This window comes from Anser brachyrhynchus, assembly GCF_964034855.1.
Source record: "Anser brachyrhynchus genome assembly, chromosome: 26".
Taxonomy (NCBI): domain Eukaryota; kingdom Metazoa; phylum Chordata; class Aves; order Anseriformes; family Anatidae; genus Anser; species Anser brachyrhynchus.
In genome coordinates, this window is record NC_137719.1 from 4,952,110 (window position 1) to 4,970,199 (window position 18,090).

Below are 18,090 nucleotides of genomic sequence, written 5' to 3' on the forward strand. Positions count from 1 at the left end.
ACCCCCCCCACAATTGCAGCACCCCTCTGCACCGTTGCAACCCCCCCATGCACCACTGCAACCCCCCTGCACCTTTACAACCCCTTTGCACCATTGCAACCCCCCCTGCACCATTGCAGCCCCCCCATGCACCTTTGCAAGGCCTCTATCACACTGCTGCAAGTCCCACAAGAACATTAAAATCCCCCACATGCACCATTGCAACCCCACAAGCACCACGGCACGCCCCGTGCACTGCTGCAAGTCCCACAAATACCATTAAAATCCCCCACAAACACCACTGCAACCCCACAAACACCACTGCAGCCCCACAAGCACCACTGCAGCCCCACGAGCACCACTGCAGCCCCACGAGCACCACTGCAGCCCCACGAGCACCACTGCAGCCCCATGAGCACCACTGCAGCCCCACGAGCACCACTGCAACCCCACAGGCACCGTGGCATGCCCCGTGCACTGCTGCAAGTCCCGTAAGCACCATCAAAATCCCCCACAAACACCACGGCAGCCCCACGAGCACCGTTGCAGCCCCACATACCCCACTGCAGCCCCACGCAGCGTCACCCCTAACCCCACACGGCCACTCGCCACCACGCAGCCCCACAGCCAGCCCCACGGGTCCCTGCCCCACACGTCCCTGTGGGCACCACCCCACCATCTCCCTCCCGTCCCGGCGCCACCAGGCAGGGCCTCGGCTCGGGCTGAGCTGAGCTTTAATGACGGACAAGAAGCAAAGGCACGCGTGGCACGGCCCCGGGCCGGCGTCTCGAGTCACAGCCGTCACGGCCGGGCCGGGGACCCACCGGGGACCCCCCCCAGCACCATCCGGAGAGGGAAGGAGAGGCACGGCCACCGGGGCAGTGGGCGATAAGGCACCGGGCAGAGGCGAGGAGGGCGTCGGGTTAAGGCACTGGGCGGAGGATTGGTCCCTGTTAGAGGCACCCCATAGGGGCAGCAGGAGCTGGAGGCGCTTCGCGTCCCCGTGGGGCCGTGGCTCCTCCGCTCCGCGCCGCGGCTCACACGGGCGCCACGTAATTGCCGGGGAAAGTGCCGAATTTCTGCGTCCTCCTGGAGACGCCTGGGGAGAAAGGCGAGGGGAGGGCGGTGAGGCCGGCGGCGGCCCCCCCCCAAGCCCCGAGCCGTCCCCAGCCCGTCCCCGTCGGCCACGCACCCACGAACCAGCCGTCGTCACACTGCTGCATGACGTCCACGCGGTCCCCTTCCTGCAGCTCCAGCTCGTCGGCGTTTTGGGGCCGGTACTGGTAGAGCGCCCGGTACCTGCGGGACGCCACGGTGAGGGGCTGCTCGCCCTGCGCGGGGACACCGGGCCCCTCCCGGCCCTACTTACGGGGTCCACTGGATTTCGGAGCCGTTGTAGGACAGGGCGGGTGCAGGGGGGGTGCTGGCGGGTGCCCCCACGGCTGGGCGCTGCGGGGGAAGAGAAGGGAGAGGTGTTATGGGGCAGCACCCGCAGTCCTAACAGGGTTATGGGGTGGGGATGGGGGCTGCAGTGGGGGCAACTCACCTGCTCGGGGGGCCAGGTGGGGGCTGGTGAGGGGCTTGGGGCCGGGGCTCCAGCACGGGGCAGCTTTGGGGAGGGGGGAAAGGCGAAACCGAGGTGGCGGGGCGAGGACGGGCACCCACTGGGATCACCGGGACCCCGATCTGTCACCCGCCGCGGGGTCCCGGGGGAGCCGGCGGGTAGCTGGGGGCCGCGGGGGCCGGGGGAGTGCTGCGGGGACGGGGACACGGCGGGGAGCCGGGGGCTGGCGGAGGCGGGCGAGGGTGGGAAGTCGTCGGCGGAGGCTTTGACCCTTGGCTCCTTCAGCACCTGCACGTAGGTGGCGGGGAAGATGCCCTGGCGGCTGGTGCCCGAGATGCGCCCCTCGTACCAGTTCTCGTCCACCCTGCGCACCAGGCAGACCCGCTCGCCCTGCGGGGGGGGGAAGGGAGCATGGGTTAGCCCGGCATGGCTCGGCACGGCTCGGCATAGCTTGGCACGGCTCGGCACGGCTCAGCTCAGCCTGGCTTGGCACAGCTCGGAGCAGCTCGGCACGGCTCGGCACAGTTTGGCACAGCTCGGCACGGCTCAGCACGGCTCAGCTTGGCTCAGCACGGCTTGGCACAGCTCGGTGCAGCTTGGAATGGCTCAGCTTGGCTCAGCACGGCTTGGCACAGCTCGGCACAGCTTGGCATGGCTCGGTACGGCTCAGCACAGCTTGGCACAGCTCGGTGCAGCTTGGCATGGCTTGGCACAGCTCAGCACAGCTTGGCATAGTTTGGCACGGCGCAGCACAGCTTGGCACGGCTTGGCACAGCTCGGTGCAGCTTGGCATGGCTCGGCACGGCTCAGCACAGCTCAGCATGGCTCGGCATACTTTGGCACAGCGCAGCACAGCTTGGCATGGCTCAGCTTGGCACGGCTCAGCACAGCTCGGCACGGCTTGGAATGGCTCAGCACAGCTCGGCACGGCTCAGCACAGCTCAGCACGGCTCAGCATGGCTCAGCAAAGCTCAGCATGGCTCAGCAAAGCTCAGCATGGCTCAGCACTGCTCAGCATGGCTCGGCATAGCTTGGCACGGCTCGGCACGGCTCAGCACGGCTCGGCACAGCCCGCCACAACTCAGCACGACTCGGCACAGCCCGGCACGGCTCGGCGCAGCGGTACCTTGCGGAAGGAGAGCTCGACGGGCAGCTCCCCGCGGAAGTTGTAGAGCGCCAGGGCCTCGCCGTACTCCAGCACCTGGATGCTGGGCGCCTTGATGGGCTTGGGCACCTCGGTGGGGGGCAGCACCTGGAGCGGGGGCGCGGGGGAAACGATCAGCTCCGGGCTCCCCAAACCCGCCCGTCCCCCCGGCGGCCCCCTCCTCACCTCCACGTAGTTGGAGGGGAAGATGCCCACGCGGCCGTGGTGCTCGCCCTCCAGCCAGTTCCTGTCCACCTCCTTGTGGATGTAGACGATGTCCCCCTTCTGCAGCGTCAGCTCCCTGCGAGCGCCAGCGCTCAGGGACACCGGCCCCGGGGGGGGCAGAGGGCGGCCGGCCCCCCCAGCATCCCACTCTGGTCCCCGTCCACCACCCAAGGGATTTTGGGGACACGGGGACGCCGTCACTTACTTGGGTGACTCAGCTTGGAAGTCGAACTTGAGGCGGGCAGCTTTCATCTGGGGGGAGACAGGGTTAAGGGGGGGGGAGGGGGGCCCTTCCCTGGCCATCCCCAGCCCCCCAGGGACGGGACCAGCCTGGCCTCACCTTCTTCTCCTCCCTCTTTACAGCCTCTGCGGGGTCCCCAAAGTCCGACAGGCTGGGGAGGGTGCCGGGCCTGGGGTCTGCAAAGAGCGGGGTGACATTTGGGGGGGGTGTCACTGGGTGGGGGGGGTCACCGGGTGGCAGGGCAGGGGTGCAAGGGGTGCCCCAAATCTGGGCTCCGGGGGGGGAGGGGGGGGAGTCTCACCTCTGCTGGGGGCCGCGCGGCTCCGCTCCCCGGCCAGCCCCAGCCCCCCCCGCTCCATGCCGGGGCTGGCGGGCGGGTGGTGGGTGCCGGGGGGGCTCTGCAGCCGGCGGGGGGACAGCGGGCTCCTGCGGGTGACAGCGGGTGACGTGCCACCCAAACGTGCTCTGTCTTGGGGCGCAGCTTGGGGACAGACCCCCCCCCCCCGCCCCGGTATTGAACCCTGGTGTCCCGGTGCATTGCGGGGGGGGGGGCGGGCAGGATGGTGCAAAGTCTGCCAGAGCCGCCCCAGCCGCAGGGATACGGCAGCGTGGGGCAGGCGAGGCGCCTGGCTAATGGGTAACCCCGTGGCTCCTGCCACGCGTAAAGAGCCCCAATCCCCCCCCCGTGTGCCATCCGGAGGAGGGGACAGGCGGGGGGGGGCAGCCCAACACGCGCACCCCGCAGGGGTTAGGGTAGGCCCTACAAGAAGCGGAAGGTTTGTTCGTGTCCCTCCCGGAGACGTGGGGATGCCCCGGGGTGGCCACCCCAACCCCGGGAGCCGCTGTCACCGGCGTCCCCCTCCCCGCGGCGTGGGAAGCCAGCGCCCGTCACCTCCCCTGGGGCTGAGCCAAGCGCCAGGACACGGCGTCCCCGCACGGGCCGGACAGGGGAAAGGGTCAGCCTGGTTCCAGCCCCGTCCCACCCAGCGGGCAGCCAGCCCAGCCCAGCGCCGCTCCAGGCTCCGAGCTCCCCACCCGCGTCCGGCCGTGGGGAGGGCGCAGCCAGCAGCGCCACGGGGGGCTCGGGGTGGTGGCGGGAGGACGTGGGGACAAGCAGGACGTCAGGGTGGGCACCCCAAAGTAGCCAAATCTACGCAAAGGACGGCCCAGCCTGGTCCCCCCCCTCCCACGCGTGGGGTCCCGTCCCTTGGTGGTCCCACGCCCCGAGCGGGGCTGGGGGCTGCGGGATTTGGGGCTGGGGGCGGGGGGGGGGCGCGGGGAGCGGGCGGCCGTACTCACCGAGCCACCGGAGAGGCCGGAGCGGGGGAGCGAGCGGTGGGAGCAGCCGCCGAGCTCTGCCGGAGAGGAGCGGGAGGGGGTGGGAGAGAAAAATTAATCATCCGAGAGGCCGAGTCTCCGCGGGAAGCGAGGGAGTCCAGCTCCGGCTGCGCAGAGCCAGCAGCCAGCCGGACGGCGCCGCCAGGCTGGGTCCTAGCGTCCACGGCCACGGCCACGGCCACGGCCACGTCCTGGCAGCCAGCCGTGTGCTCGTCCAGAGGTGCGCACACCTGGCTGTGCACGCATCCTGCCGGGCGCGCGTCCGGCCGGGCGCGCATCCCGTTGGGCGCGCCACCGGGTGAAGTTGGGCGCACGCGCGGCTGGGTGGGCACAGCTGGATGGGCGCACAGCTGGATGCATGCACACATCTGGACGCGCTCACATCGGGGTGCGCACGCAGCTGCCATCAGCCCCGGGGGGGACAGCAGGGGCCCCGGTACCTTGCGGGGCTGCTGGCGCGTCTCCATGGCCCTCATGTCCTTGTCCAGCTCCTCGCCGAGCTGCTCCAGCTCCTGCTGCAGCAGCACCTGCGTGGGCAGGACGCGGCTGCGGTGAGTGACACGGGCACCGCCCTGTGCCACCGGGACCCCCGCTGCCACCCCCCCAGCCACCCCCAGCCACCAGGGCGAGGGGCTCAGCCGCTTACCTCGATGGGCTGAGCTCGTGCTGGGGGCACCGCTGCTGGGGGCTGTAAAAGGGCACGGGGCTGTTACGTGTGGGGGACACCGCTGCCCCTGTGGGCACCCCACCGATGGGCTTTGTGCTGTGCCAGGGGGAATTTTCCCCCTTCCTACCTGCCCAGGCTGCTCCAGCACTGAGGATTTCCCCGGTTCGTAGTCAAAAATGCTGCCGGGCTCCGCGTCGGCACTGGGGTCACCCCACTGGGTCCTGCGGGGAGCCAGGGGGAGCTGAGCCCCCCCGTGCCACGCGGGCACCCTGCTGGGGACAGCGTCCCCGTGCCCCCATGGCGATGCCACCCCCGTGCCACCGCACTCACCAGTCCGTCCCGTTGGGCACACCGGGGCGCTCGGCTGGTGGCGGCCCTTTCCTGCGCGGCTCTGGTTTGGGGACGGAGACACCGTGGTGGGCGGGGGCTCCTGGGGGTCTCGGTGGTCCCCAGCCCTGCGGTGCCATCCCCAGGCAGCGCTTACCTGCGGGGCAGTGCTGGGCGTCCCAGTCTGGCTCTGTTGGGAAGGAGAAGGAGGTGAGGGGGCACCGTGCCGTGCCGCACCGCACCGTGCCACCGGCGGCACCGGGACTCACCGGGCAGCTTGCGGTGGATCTGCTGGAACATGCTGCGGTACCAGTCCCGGGGCCGGTCAACGCTCTGCGGGGACAGGGGGGGGAGGTGAGGAGGGGTCCCTGGGGGGGCAGAGCCCGGCCCCACGCCCCCGACTCACCGACCGCGAGGCGATGGGCATGCCCGTCTCGTCCACCGGCCCGATGCCGTCGTACTTCACCCAGCGCCTCTCCCGCCGCTTGCTGTCCTTGGTCCACGTGGCCGACCAGCCCGGCGGCCGCGGGCCGCTGGGGGTGGGGTGTGGGGGCGCGGCAGCCCCCGGGCCCTGCATGGGGTCCTGAGTGGGTGCTGGGGTGCTGGGCGCCTTCGCCTCCTTGGCCGGCCAGGTCTGGTACCACTCGTTTGCTGGGGACGAGGCGATGGGGGCCGCTGCGTCACCCATGGGCGTCGCTGAGCAGCGTGTGGGGCAGCTGCTGGATCCCAAGGGGGCAGGGCAGGCGCCCCAGGGGTGCTCGGGGCAGGTACCTGCGGTTCTGGGGGCCGCTCGGACGTGCTCAGCTGGGGAGGGGTCGTGGAAGTCGAAATTCAGCGTGTTGGAGCCGCGGTGGCGGATGACGGGCACCTGCTGCACGAGGATGGGGCGAACGGGGGGGGGGTTGAGGAGCAGCTCCCCAAACCCCCCCTCGACAGGCACAGGGGTCCCGCAGCCCCCGGCCCCGCTCACCCCCGTCACCACATGCTGCGGGGGCCCCCACAGCCCCGCCGGGGGGCAGAGGGGCACGTCCTCCGGGCTCAGAGCCAGGATAGGGCCCCCCCATGGCCGCGGGGCGCACGGACGCAGCCGCGGGGCTGCCCGTGCCCTGCGGGGAAAGCGGCTGCGCTCACGGCAGGTCCGTGCCCCCCAGCCCCCCTCGGGGCTCCCCCACTTGTTCTCCACGTGGGCATGGACGGATGCAGCCCCCCGGGCTTGGCATCAGCTTCAGGAAACCCCCACTCGAACCCACGTCCCCCCGCCACGGGACGGCCCCGTGCCCCCCCCCGGCTTTGCCAGCTCCACTCCGGGGCTCTGCCTGGGGGCCCCCAAAATCCCCGCCGGCCTTTTAAGGGAGAAAAGAAACCAGGGGAGGGACGGCGCGGTGGCCAAGTGGTGGCACATCGTCCCGGCATCCCGGTGCCGGCCACATCCCCGCCGCGCCGTGCCAGGAGCCGCTGGGCGAAGCGTGCCCGCCGGTGCCCTCGTGCCCGGGCATGTGGGGGCAGCGGGAGCGGGCGCAGCCTCCCGGGGCCACGACGAAACAGAAAGTCGAAAGTATTTCCCCACCCTGCAGAGCAAACAGGGAGGGGAGGAGAAGCGGGAGGAGAAGAAGCAGGAGGAGAGCAGCAGCGGGAGGAGCGGGAACGGCGGCAGAGGCGCAGCTCATGAGTCACCGCCGCAGCGCGCTGCCAGGGCTGCAGCGCGGGGTGGGGGCGCCCCGGGATGGGACCCCCCCAGTCCCCGTCGTCCCCTTGTTCCCCCACCGTGGGATGGCTCCAGCACGAGGGGAGCCCTTTGGGGTGCTGTCAGCCGGGTGCAGGGCAGGGGACACCCGTGTCCTGCTCGCCCCATGCCCGGGAGCCCCCCGAGCATCACCACGTGCACCTGGGCACGGCAGGGCCGCGTTGTGCCCCTAACCCCTGGGACCCCTTGGTGTGGGGTCTTGGACACCTCGGGGGATCCTGGCACGGCCCCGACACCTCGCAGACCCCTCCTCAAAAAGCAAGCTGGCCGAGAAGCCCCTCCCTGGTGCGTTCTCGCCCCCAGCACCCCGCACCCCAGGTGTCACCTCCGTGGGACCCCCGGCTCCCCGATCCCACCACCACCAGCTCCGCACTGAGCACGCCCGCAATTAACGGGATTAACACCCCGGGAGAGATTCGCCCTAGGGCAAGCAAAGCCGGGTGCAGGCACCCACACCCCCTGCACCCCATCCAACCCCCGCGCGCCCCCCCTGCACCCCCCCCCCAGAGCCAGCTCTTACCTCCCGGGCTGGGGGCCCGTGGGCAGCGGGGCCGCGCATGGGGCCCGTGGAGCCCCGCGGGGCGCGGGACGGAGGCGGTGGGCGGCGGGGGGAGTGGGGAGAAGCAGGCAGGGGAGAGGAACGCGCGGCCCGAGATGTTTCGCCGCAAGCTCAGCGCTCAGCGGGTGGGTGGCGGGGAGAGGCCCCCCAAGCCCGCACCCCCCTGCGGCATCCCCAAGCCCCCCCCCCCCCCCCAAAGCAGCAGCAGCCCCTGGCCCCACGGTTGATCCCGCGGCGCCCGAGCTCTCCGGCGGGTGCCCGCGTGCCCTGGCCCCCCTGGGGCGCGTTCGTCCCCCCCACCCCCCCCAGCGCGCCCCGCTCTGGAGCAGGGCCGGCCCATTCAGAGTTTCCAGTGACATTTCCAGGAACGGGATCCAGGGAGCAGAGCCAAGAGGCTGAACTCATCCCACGCCCCGCGCACGCCTTCCCGCTGACGACACGGGGCCAGCCCGGCGCCGACGGCCCCCCGCTGCAGGCACCCCCCGGTGGGGTCCTCCCTGCTGGCCCGGGGGGCTTCTGGAGAGGGGTTTTGGGGAGAAAATCGCTTGGTGAGGGGGGAAGGAGTGGGGAGAGGGGCTCTGCGCTGCCCCACAACCCCACCACGGGGCGCACGGACAAAGCAATCCCCGTCCCCACTGCCGCCTGGTTTCCTACGGTGACCCCCTGTCCCTTTGGGGGGCCAGGATTTGGGGACCCCCCCCCCGTTGGACGTCCCCCATTCCCTGGTGCCCCAGGGTGGGCGCGCGCCCCCCCGAACCCACCTCATCCCCTCCGGGTGCGCCCCGGTCTCGGCCACTCTCGCCCGCCGCTCGCTTCCCGGTTTCGCCGCTCCCCAAAACTGCTGACGGCCCCGAAACCGGGCAGCCCCGGCCCTCCCCTGCCCCGTGCTCCTCACGTGAGCTCCAGCCTCCCCCGCCAGCAGCGGAGGCTCGCGGGAGGGAGGCTTTGGTGCCAGCCGTCCCCACCGAGAAGCTGCGGACGGGGACGAAGGCGCCAGCTGGGGCGGGCACGGCGCGGGGCACCCAAGGGACAAAGGTGACGGAGCGGGCGTGCTCCCCGCTCCCGGAGGCAGGAGGACACGGATCCCCACGGGGAAAGGAGGCCGGCCCCGTGAGCTGCGGGGAGGCAGCACAGGAGCAATTTGGGGGGCAGCAATTTGGGGGGGGGGGCAGCAATTTGGGAGGCTGGCGGCACAGCCCGCGGTGCTGGGGACGGGGTTAAACCCCACGGCGGAGCCCCCAGCCCGTCCTCCGCCCCGGTCACCCCGCCACGTCCTCAGTGACATCTGGAGGTCACGGCCTCCGCTGGCGCTGCCCTCCACGGGCAGCAGAGCCCACCCTGGCCCCCCACCACCACCAGGGCTCCCTTTTGGGAACCGCCTCCCCCCCGGCGGCACCGCACTCACCTCGGCAGCCTCCGGGCAGCGTCCCCGTGCCGCCTCCCTCCCTCCCTCCCTCCCTCCGCCCTGCTCCCAGCACCAGCCTCCGCTCGCAGATAAATATTTAACGCGCAGCCCGGGCCAGGATTAACAAAGGGCGAGTGTTTCCTGTTTGCTCAGCGCGGCGATGCCAGGCGGGAGCGCGCCGCGAGGCCGGCGACGGCCACGGGACAGCGAGGCCGGAGGGGAGCCCCCCTCCCGGGGAGCGAGGCCGGAGGCTGCCCCCGTCGGGGGGTAAGGCTGGGGAGAAGGATGAGCGGGAGGCGGTCCTGGGATGCGGCCCTGGAAGGGGGTGCAGGCGAAAAAAGGGTGATGGGGACGAGGCGGGGATGGGAGAGGCGTGGAGAGCACATGGGGAGGCAGCCTCGACGGCGGGAGGCGGCCTCGACGGTGGGAGGCAGCGCCTCCGCTCCTCCAAGGAGCCCTGGAGAGCGAGGAGGAGGATGTGGAGGGCAAAAACAGGAGTCAGCAGCCCCCCCGACTGCACGAGGAACGTTATTCAGTTATTTACCCATCTCAAGGGGCGAGGAGAGGAGGCTGAGGGCTCTCCAACAAGGCGAGGCCAAGCACCGAGGCGCAGCGGCAGGGCCGGAGCCGTCGGCGCGACGCTGCCCTCACCCCGAGGCGACACCAAAAAGGGGCCCCCAAATCCCTCGTCCCCTCCCTCCCCAAGGCCAGGCAGGGCTGCCCCCAATAAACCACAGCGGAGCCGAGTGACGGTGTCAATTTTTAACTTTTTTTTTTTCTTTTTTTTTTCTCCTTAAAGATGACTTCCGATTTACATTAAGACAGTTCTAACAAATTCATTCCTTGTTCACAAAAAAAAAAAAAAGAAATTATATTAAATAATTTCTGCCAATAAATAACATTTTCACCAGTAATTTTTTTTTTCCTTTAAACATAACTAAAAAAAGCAAGAAACAAAAAAAAAATAAACAAACAACAACAAAAAAAAATAAGGAGGCAGTCTCCAGGCAACGGGCGTTAAAAGATCCTTCAAGCATCGAGAACCCTAAAAAAAAAAATCACCGTCCCCCGCACCCAGCACGCGGCCCCCGCGGGGCTCCGGGTCCCACCCGGGGGGCGATGGCACGGCGGCGAGGGGTCCTCCCACCAAACCCCGCGCCCGACCCGGCGCTGCCTCCCCTCCTCGTTACATGCACCTTGCTCTAACATGCAAAAAAAAAAAACAAAACCCAGGCTGCGAGGCCACAGCCTGCGGAGGAGCGAGCGCGCCGCCCGCCCTTCCCCTCGTGCTCACGGCGGCGTGGTTTTTTTTTTTGGGGGGGCGGCCGGGGAGGGAGAGGGACGCGGGCAGGAGCTCCGAGATGAGGGCTCCTGGGACGTGCATAGCTCCGAGGCGCCGGCCACGGGTGGAAATTGGGTGGAAATTGGCTTTTTTTTTGCTTTGCACGGGCTCAGCACCCCACCTCGCCAGCGGCTGCACCCCCAAAACGCGGCCGGGAGGGGAGGCTGCGCCCCGGCTGGATGCAAGGGGGGGGGGCAGAAGCGCTGCCCACCCCTCCCCGGCTGCTCCTCCGAGCTTAATGAGCGATAATCAAGGGGGCTGATTAGCACCCACGCGCCCCATCACGCTGCTCCTCACACCCCTCGGGGACTCGTGGCGAGGGGCTGGGGACCGGCCGCGTGTCGCCGGGCCGTATGGCATCCATACGTGCCACCAAACCCTGCCACCCCCACCGCCCCGGGAGAAGCACGAGGGATGCCCTCGTAGGGGGGGGGAACCGATGGCTGGGAAGAGCTGGAGCCCCCCCGAGGGGCCGCGTCCCCATCCCAAAAGCTCCCAAAAGACTGCTGGCTGGGGCGAGATCCCAGCCTGGGTCAGAACAACATGCCCTAAAAACATGCACGGGCAGCACCTTTGCACGGTTTTGCGCTCTCAGAGGAAGATACCACACATCGGCTCACTGCGTTTTCGGAAAGGATGCCATAAAAAAAAAAAAAAGGAAAAAAGAAAACGAAAGAAGAAAAAAAAAATAATAAAGAGATACTCACAGACAAAGGCAATTTGGCCCCACGCCTCGTATGGGGTTAGAGAAGCTTGCTCAAAACATCTCGCACTTTCTGCAAAGCAGTGGGCGTGTAAAAAAGGAAAAGGAAAGAAGTGGAGGCATGCGACTTGAAGTCTCGTGTGAAAACCCCAGCGGTCTGCTCGCGGGCACTGCTTCCTACAGAGCTGGCGTGAAGCTAACGTGATGCGCGGCTACGAGACCGGCTGCAAGCTTCCTGCGAAGCCGCCGCTCTCCTCCGCCGCGGGGATCGCGGCTCAGGGGCCAGAGCGCCAAGGGGAGGCCAGCGAGACCCCGAGGAGGGGCTGGCAAAGAGCCCCCCGCCGGAGGCACAGCCCGCTCACCCGCTGCCCGTGCTCGGGGGAAAAGCACAAGAGGCAGAGGAGCTGGAAGAGAAGTGAAAGCCGGCAGGGTACTCGCTCCCGAAAGCTGCTGCAGCTCGAGCGGCACGCGGGGAAGGGAGTGACCCAACGGCGTCCTGCAAAAACCCTTTCCCATCACTTGCTTCAGGTCAAAGTTTAAGCGAAAGAACGAGGCCCTGCTACCAGAGCCAAGCCTCTAAACCCTCTGCAAGGGTTTGCAAACCCTTCTCGTCCTCCCACAGCTCTCCTTTTGCCGAGGGGGGGCCTTCTCCAGCACAAACAGCCCCCCCGAAACCTCTGCCCGGACCCCCTGGGTTCCTCTACCTACCACCAAACCCTCCCTGCACCGCAGCCGAGGGACGCGCCTCCTGCAAAGCCTCCCTGGCTAAGACGTCACATCCCTGCGCAGCAACGAGCAGCACCACGGCCCAGCCTTCCCCGAGCCCCCATCGCCTTCCGAGCACCGCAGCGGGTGAAGGACCCCCAAAAAATTCACCTGCGGTGGCCGGGAGGGATTCTGGCTTTTTTGGGGGCGGGGGGGAGCGCGCCGCTGGCCCCGCGGTACGTGCTGGGGGCAGCAGAGGGGCCTTTCCACCCATGAGTCAAAAATCACCCTCTTTGCCCTTAAAAATTGAGGCCACGCACGTTTCCCGAAGATAATTCCTCTGCCGTGAATCAGAGGGTTCCCAACGGGACCGCAGCCACGCGGGGTCCCGAGGGCCGAGGCTCGGAAGGACGCGCCTGCCCTCCCCGCCCCCCGATCCTAACCAGAGGCTGCTTTCTGCTTTGGGCTCCGCTGGAATAAAACCGAATTACCGACGGGAAAGGTGCCCTGGCTGCTACGAGACCCCCCGAGGCCTTCGAGCCGATCGAGAGCACGCACTGGGAGGTCACCTCCGAAGCACGGGGCCGGACCTGAGCCGCTCACCGCAGCACGCAACGCGCCTCCGCAGGGATCGCGGGCTCAAGCGGCGGACGCGGGTGGGCAAGAAGCCGAAGAAAACAACAGCAAACTCTGGGAAGAAGACAGCCGTGAACGAAAAAAAAAAAAAAAAGAAGAGAAAGAAAAACCAAACCAACCCTATTTTAAAAGGACCTGCTTTGGAAAGCACAGGCTAACCGAGAATTGTACCAAAGGGGACGACCCAAGTTGCCTGGGGCTGGTTTTGTTTCGGTTGAATCCCCCCGCCGAGGTTTGCCTCCCGCGGAGGAGAGGTCAGCTGTACAGCACAACGCTTGGGAATATGCGCTAGCAGTTAAGATTGGTTTCTAAATTAAAAAAAAAAAAAAAAGATGGACTTTTTTTTATATATCGAACATAAATAAAAAAATTACAAAATGGTCACCTTTCTTACAGAATGGATGCAAACTGGATTATGAACGTGCCTCCAGGTGAAGTTGGTTTCTCCCCTGCCCCCACCCCACCCCAATAATAAATAAATAAAATTCATTAAGTTTTGGATCCTTTAGTGGTGCAGACCGGGCGCTCGGACCGTTACTGGGCTTTCTTCCCTGTGCCGTTCTTGTCCGCAGAGTTTGTTGAGGTTACCAAGTTCACCGGCCCGTCCGAGTGCATTGAATCTTTGCGCGGCGGCATGCGCTCGTTGATGCGATCGAGCCCTCGGGCTTCCTCGAAGCTGCGGATCTTGTGCTGGGGCGAAAATCCACGGATGGCTGCGGAGGGAAGGGGTGGAGAGAGGGGAGTTAAAAAGGACGAGGCGCGGATCCCCCCGGGGGGGAGCCCCGCAGCACACGGCAAGACGCACAGAGCACCGCCGGGGCGACGGAAAGCACGTGTCTGGGACCCTGGGTCGGGCATCGCCCAGTCCCCCAGTTTGGGACGCAAACTGGGCCAGCAGCACCACCAGGGGGTCAAGCAGGGCCTGGCTCTGCTCCCTGGCGGCACCTCTTTTAGGAGAAGGAACTCCAAGACCAGACAAGTGCTCAACGGCCCCGGACGGCGAAATGTCAGGGAACTTTCAAAGCTGAAAAAACACGATGCTAAAAAAAAAAAAACAAAAAAAACAAAAACAAAAACCAACAAACACCAAACCAACGAAGACACCACCGCAAGGCTTTAACTCCAGCACAAACCACACGCTGCATGACCACAGAAACAGTCCTCGGATCGCGAGCGCAGTGCTTCTTGCATGACCAGGAGGCACCCGGGCGACGAAATCCCCCCCACCCCGGGGGGCGGGCGTGCACCTGGGTCACCGCCACGAGGCAGAGCCCGGGACCCTCGCGGCGGTGACGCGGGCCAAATGCTCGACTTACAGAGCACGGAAGAAAAAGGGGTTTTGAGCCAAATCGTTCTGCGAGGACTTGGCTGGTTTGCAACCCAGCCGCAGATGCGTGGCCCCGTTCATCGGCGCTGAACGGAGCTACGGAGGAGAGAACCTCCCCGGGCAGAAAGCTGGCTAAGCCGTTATTTCCGCAAGAGCAGCGGGGGAAAAAATTGCTCCTCCACCCCGGGAGCATCTTGGCCCAACCCGGGGGAAGGCAAAAATTACATCGGCGACCCGCTCGACCCTAAGGATTTTGGCCAAGACGTGGTGGGATTGAGTTTTCCAGCGGGTGGGCTCAGCCATGAGGTCGCGGGACCCCGGCACCGAGGTCTCAAGACACCGGGGTACACGGGGGACAGGGTGGGCTTGGTGACTACGTGCACGAAGGCTAAAATAGCCCTGCCCCAGCCCGCTGCGTGCTTCGTGCCTCCCAGCAGAAACCCGTCCTCCCTCCCTTCTGGTGATGCAAGAGTAAAAAGCGTCCACGAGGCCGACAAAGCTCGTTAAAATCAGCGCGCGCGCACACACACGGAGGTGATTCGAGTCTCTCGCCGGGTTCTAGCCATACCTTCCCGTGCCTCTACCGCTTCTACTGTGGCTGCAATACAGAAGAACAGTGGCATGCAAAAATGGGAGACAGAAAAAAAAAAAAAAAAAGAGTGACAGTGAGTGATCCGACATCAGCGCCGCGGGTGCAGAGCCCGCAGCCACCCACCCCCGGTGGAGGCAGCCGAAACCGAGCGGCGGAGAAGGAAGGGGACAGGAGCTGGGGGGCAGAGAGGGGGCTCCCTCGGTGCCAGCACGGGGATAAGCCCCAGGGGAAGGAAGGCAGAAGCAGGGAGCTGGCCTGAATTACACCACCGAAACTCGGCCGATGCTTCAAATCCACTTGGGCTCTGTCTCAACCCCCCCGAAGTGCCCCCAAGCACCACGGCACCACCGAGCTGAGCAATATCCCCCTCTATCCCCCCTCGCCGGGGCTGCTGCAGGCTGAGGAGGTTTGGGTCGAGCCCCTGCCTCGACATCTGGGAGCAGGCGTTTCTTTTCCTTGACCAGATCCCCCCCTTTTCAGCCCCAAAACGCCGCCGGTTTGGCGCTGGCCGCAACGCAACGGCCGCGCGGTCCTCGAGAGGCTGAAAAGGAGGAGGAGGAAGGAAGCGGCAGCCCAACGTCTTTGCTCCAGATTTGGCAGCTTGCTTCGATTCAGCTGGTTCTGCCAGGCCGTGCCGCGGGAGGCTGGCAGCAGGGAAGGAGGGAGGGAAGGAGAGACCCTGACGCAGCTAACCGGAGGGGTGTGCGGAACTGGGAGGGGAAAAAGAAAGGGGTCCCATGGGGAGAGGGGCAGGGAAGGGCGTGCTCGGGGCTGGAGCCCCCTCGAGCCCCTTTATGTGTTGCAGAGACCCCAGGGCAGCTCAAGGCTGCAGCGCCTCGAGCCGAGCTGCGGCTTCCCACCGCCGTCCCCCCGCCTGCAGCGGGAGCGGGGCGACAAACCGTCGCGGCTGCTATAAAATAAGCGAGTTTCACACTCCTCTGCGGGCAAAGAAAGCCGGGAGTCTGGGAGCGACGCCGCATCCTCTCCGCCCCCTCCTAGGAGCGGCACTGACACGTTCCTCCCTTGCAAACTATTTAATGGAGGCGATCCCGGAACAAGCGCTCTCCGGAGCCCTCAGGAAATCACCCAGCGCCGGTCGGAAGGGGGAAAGCGGGCTGCTTCGATGCCAGCATTCAAAGGCTGGCAGCAGGAAAGGATTAAAAACCTCCAGATTACAGGATTCCCTCCGGGGACACGTGTCGGTGCGATAACTCGCTCCCTGAGCGCCGGCCAGGCTCTCGGCACAGAGGGCTGGCGAGGGAGGGAGCAAAGAAAGCCAGCGAGCACAGAAAACCTCCCAAAGCAGCTCAGAACCACGGGGCCCGAAGAAGTCTTAATAGGAAACATCAGAGGCCCGGAGGGTCTGGATGCTTGGGCTAAACCTCAGCTTCCTCTGACGGGATGCAGGATTTCATTGGGTCCCGAGCAGGAGGGGTTAGTTAACGAAGGACAAACGAGCAGGCGTGGTTTTTGTCGCTACGCTCAGATGTACGCTGTCACACAGCAGCAGCGGGCTGAAGCAGAGGGTGCTGATGAGGCAGGGTTAGAAGGGAAATGACTGATGATTGTTGCAGAAACATATATAAAAAAAAAAGAAACAGGCGTGCTCTGGGCCGGGTGCTGTTTGCTGGCTGTTCTTCCTCGTATTCCCCTCCTCCGGGGTGCACGGGGACGGGCCGGAAGGCTCTCCACGTCCCCACCTACGCTGCCGCTTTCTGCCTGGGAATCCTTCCTCCCCGGGGGCCTGAAGCATCTCTCAGGTCCCCCGGGACCCTGAAGTACGCCTATGGAAACCGACGGAGCAGTTTCCAGGACAGCCGGGGCCCGGATGCAGAGCTACAGGCTGGGTGTTGTGCTGCGCGGGGCGGGACGGCTCGTACTCACCGGTCTGCAGGGTCTGCCTCCCCCCTGAGAGCACTCCCAGGGGCAGGGTACCTGTGGGAGTCAGGCCTTTGAGGGTCAGCACGCTCTCGCTTTCCTCTCTGTAAATAAAAAAAAAACAGAGCCGGTTACCGAGAGCTTAACGCGGGGCTCAGACAGGTCCGTGCAAGGAGTGGGGAGCGCCCCGAGAGCTGAAGCAGCGGGGAGCTGACGCTTGGTGCCGAGCACGACCCTGCCTCCCGAACGCAGCACCCCTGCCTCCGCCGCCGCGCCGCAGAGCTACAGCGCGGCGAACGCGTCCCAGCCCCGCGAGGGCCACGCGCAACTCATCCAAGGTTTTCGGAAGCCTCGGAGCGCCCGGAGCACGGAGCCGGGCAGAGAAACCGGCACCTCGAGCCTCTGCCACCCGCCCTAAAGCAGCAGCCTGGAACACGCGGGCACCGACGAACGTCCCCCGGGACCCAGAGCAAGACAGAACGCGACGCCGCGCACCGTGCTGCGTCCTTACCGAAGGACCGAGAAGACACGTGCCATCTTCCCAATGGCTCTAATCTTATTCCTGATGATCTCTTTACGGACTGTTGTCCCACCTTCGGGAGAAAAAAAAAAAAAAACAAAAACAACAAAACACCACCGGCATGTTTAAGGTTCCCCGTCCTGCCTCGGAGGCACAGGCAATGTCAGCATGAAGCCCCTGTCTGACTCCAGGAAAAGGAAAATCGCGGTTTACAGGTTTCACGGCTAGGGCTCTCGAGAGAACAGCGCCGAGGCCGGCGGTCAGGATGGCAGTGAGGAGGGCAACAACACCGACAAGATGAGACACGGACTCAGAGGTCTAAAGAGTGGAACCACCAAAGGGAACAGCTCGGACAGGCGTCGTCGGAAGCTCACCGGGGTTCGCTCACACTACACAGGACGTAACACAAACGACTCAGCCACGTAGACACGGGTTTGCAAGGCAGAACGCGGCCGGGTCTGACTGCTGATGGGCACGGCGGAACACCGGGGCCGTGCTCGCCGCGGGGAGCAGCGCCACGCAAGCACCAGCTCTGGCATCCAAGGCACGCAGCGAAGGGCCGGCCGGAGCCCCGCGCACGCACAGAGTGAGAGAGGTGAGCTCCCCTTCCCCCTACACAGACCAAAAACGTGGGAGGAAAGCACGGAGGGTAACTGGAAACAAACAAAAAAAAAAACCAACGTAAACGAGGTAACAAAATACATCTCCTCTCGGCTGAGATTCTTCACGTGGCCCAAGTGCACATCAGGACAGGACAAGCCAAACCGGAGGTCTAACATGCACCGATGGCTCAGCCATGCACTAGGTGGCTGCATTCAGAAGTCAGATAGAAACGTGACCCCGTTTCTCGAGTTCCTGGGGGAACGCAGAAGGGTTAAAAAACACACGGCGCTTATGTTAAAACTGAAAGGGGGATGAAGAGACTGCCCGACTAGTCAGCTATTCAAATCCACTCCAAGGAATCTGGTGGCACAGGCAGTGAAAATTAAGCCGGTAGCAAATTCTAGCTGGGTACCTTTCTGATAGCTTGAAATGTAGTGATCTTCAGGGAGAGGAGACACCAAGAAACAAGTAGATGAAGACAGAGATAGAAGAAACAAATTTAATTTTCATGGGAGGGAGAAAGAAAAAAAAAACAAAAACAAAAACAAAAAAACGAAATGCAAATGGGAGAAGCGGGTTAAAGTCAACCTG

The 18,090-nt window shown here is 65.5% G+C and overlaps 2 protein-coding genes and 1 long non-coding RNA gene across 9 annotated transcripts in view; 1 reads left to right on the plus strand and 2 right to left on the minus strand.

Annotated features, from left to right (window-relative positions):
* Positions 1-135: 135 nt before the first annotated feature.
* SORBS3 (sorbin and SH3 domain containing 3) lies at positions 136-7,933 on the minus strand. 4 transcript variants are annotated; one of them, XM_080568625.1, is made up of 19 exons: positions 7,750-7,933; positions 6,257-6,356; positions 5,892-6,136; positions 5,755-5,818; positions 5,643-5,675; positions 5,489-5,549; positions 5,286-5,379; positions 5,138-5,179; positions 4,932-5,018; positions 4,453-4,508; positions 3,455-3,579; positions 3,253-3,329; positions 3,118-3,164; positions 2,874-2,988; positions 2,670-2,795; positions 1,526-1,933; positions 1,349-1,428; positions 1,172-1,278; positions 697-1,078 (listed from the first exon to the last, which is right to left on the minus strand). In XM_080568625.1, exons 1-19 carry the CDS (start codon positions 7,786-7,788, stop codon positions 1,017-1,019), a joined length of 1,968 nt encoding a protein of 655 aa, XP_080424751.1. In that variant the 5' UTR covers positions 7,789-7,933; the 3' UTR covers positions 697-1,016. The 4 variants fall into 4 exon arrangements, with proteins under 4 accessions (XP_080424749.1, XP_080424748.1, XP_080424751.1 ...); XM_080568624.1 differs by having other exon boundaries at positions 5,892-6,160; XM_080568623.1 differs by lacking the exons at positions 2,670-2,795; positions 2,874-2,988 and having other exon boundaries at positions 136-1,078; positions 1,526-1,588.
* Positions 7,934-9,240: 1,307 nt separating this feature from the next.
* LOC308183108 lies at positions 9,241-11,231 on the plus strand. Its single transcript, XR_013942285.1, has 2 exons — positions 9,241-9,460; positions 9,748-11,231. It is a non-coding gene; the product is annotated as an uncharacterized lncRNA (long non-coding RNA).
* PPP3CC (protein phosphatase 3 catalytic subunit gamma) overlaps positions 9,941-18,090 on the minus strand; it is a 31,471-nt gene continuing 23,321 nt past the window's right edge. Inside the window, exons 11-15 of one of the 4 annotated variants that reach the window (XM_080568659.1) lie at positions 17,912-17,938; positions 16,888-16,969; positions 16,383-16,480; positions 14,475-14,504; positions 9,941-13,292 (exon numbers count right to left, since the gene is read on the minus strand). In XM_080568659.1, the coding sequence (XP_080424785.1) occupies positions 13,114-13,292; positions 14,475-14,504; positions 16,383-16,480; positions 16,888-16,969; positions 17,912-17,938 (416 nt within the window). In that variant the 3' untranslated portion in view covers positions 9,941-13,113. The remainder of the gene's footprint in view (positions 13,293-14,474; positions 14,505-16,382; positions 16,481-16,887; positions 16,970-17,911; positions 17,939-18,090) is intronic. The other 3 variants (XM_080568661.1, XM_080568660.1, XM_080568662.1) reach the window with 3 other exon arrangements.

Coding starts and splice junctions, on each gene's coding strand:
- SORBS3 (XM_080568622.1), bottom strand. CDS start 7,788: ATGCGCGGCCCCGCTGCCCACGGGCCCCCAGCCCGGGAG. Junction 6,357..7,749: donor ACGGGCCCCCAGCCCGGGAG/GTAAGAGCTGGC, acceptor ATCCTCGTGCAG/CAGGTGCCCGTCATCCGCCA. Junction 3,580..4,452: donor CCGGCCTCTCCGGTGGCTCG/GTGAGTACGGCC, acceptor TGTCACCCGCAG/GAGCCCGCTGTCCCCCCGCC.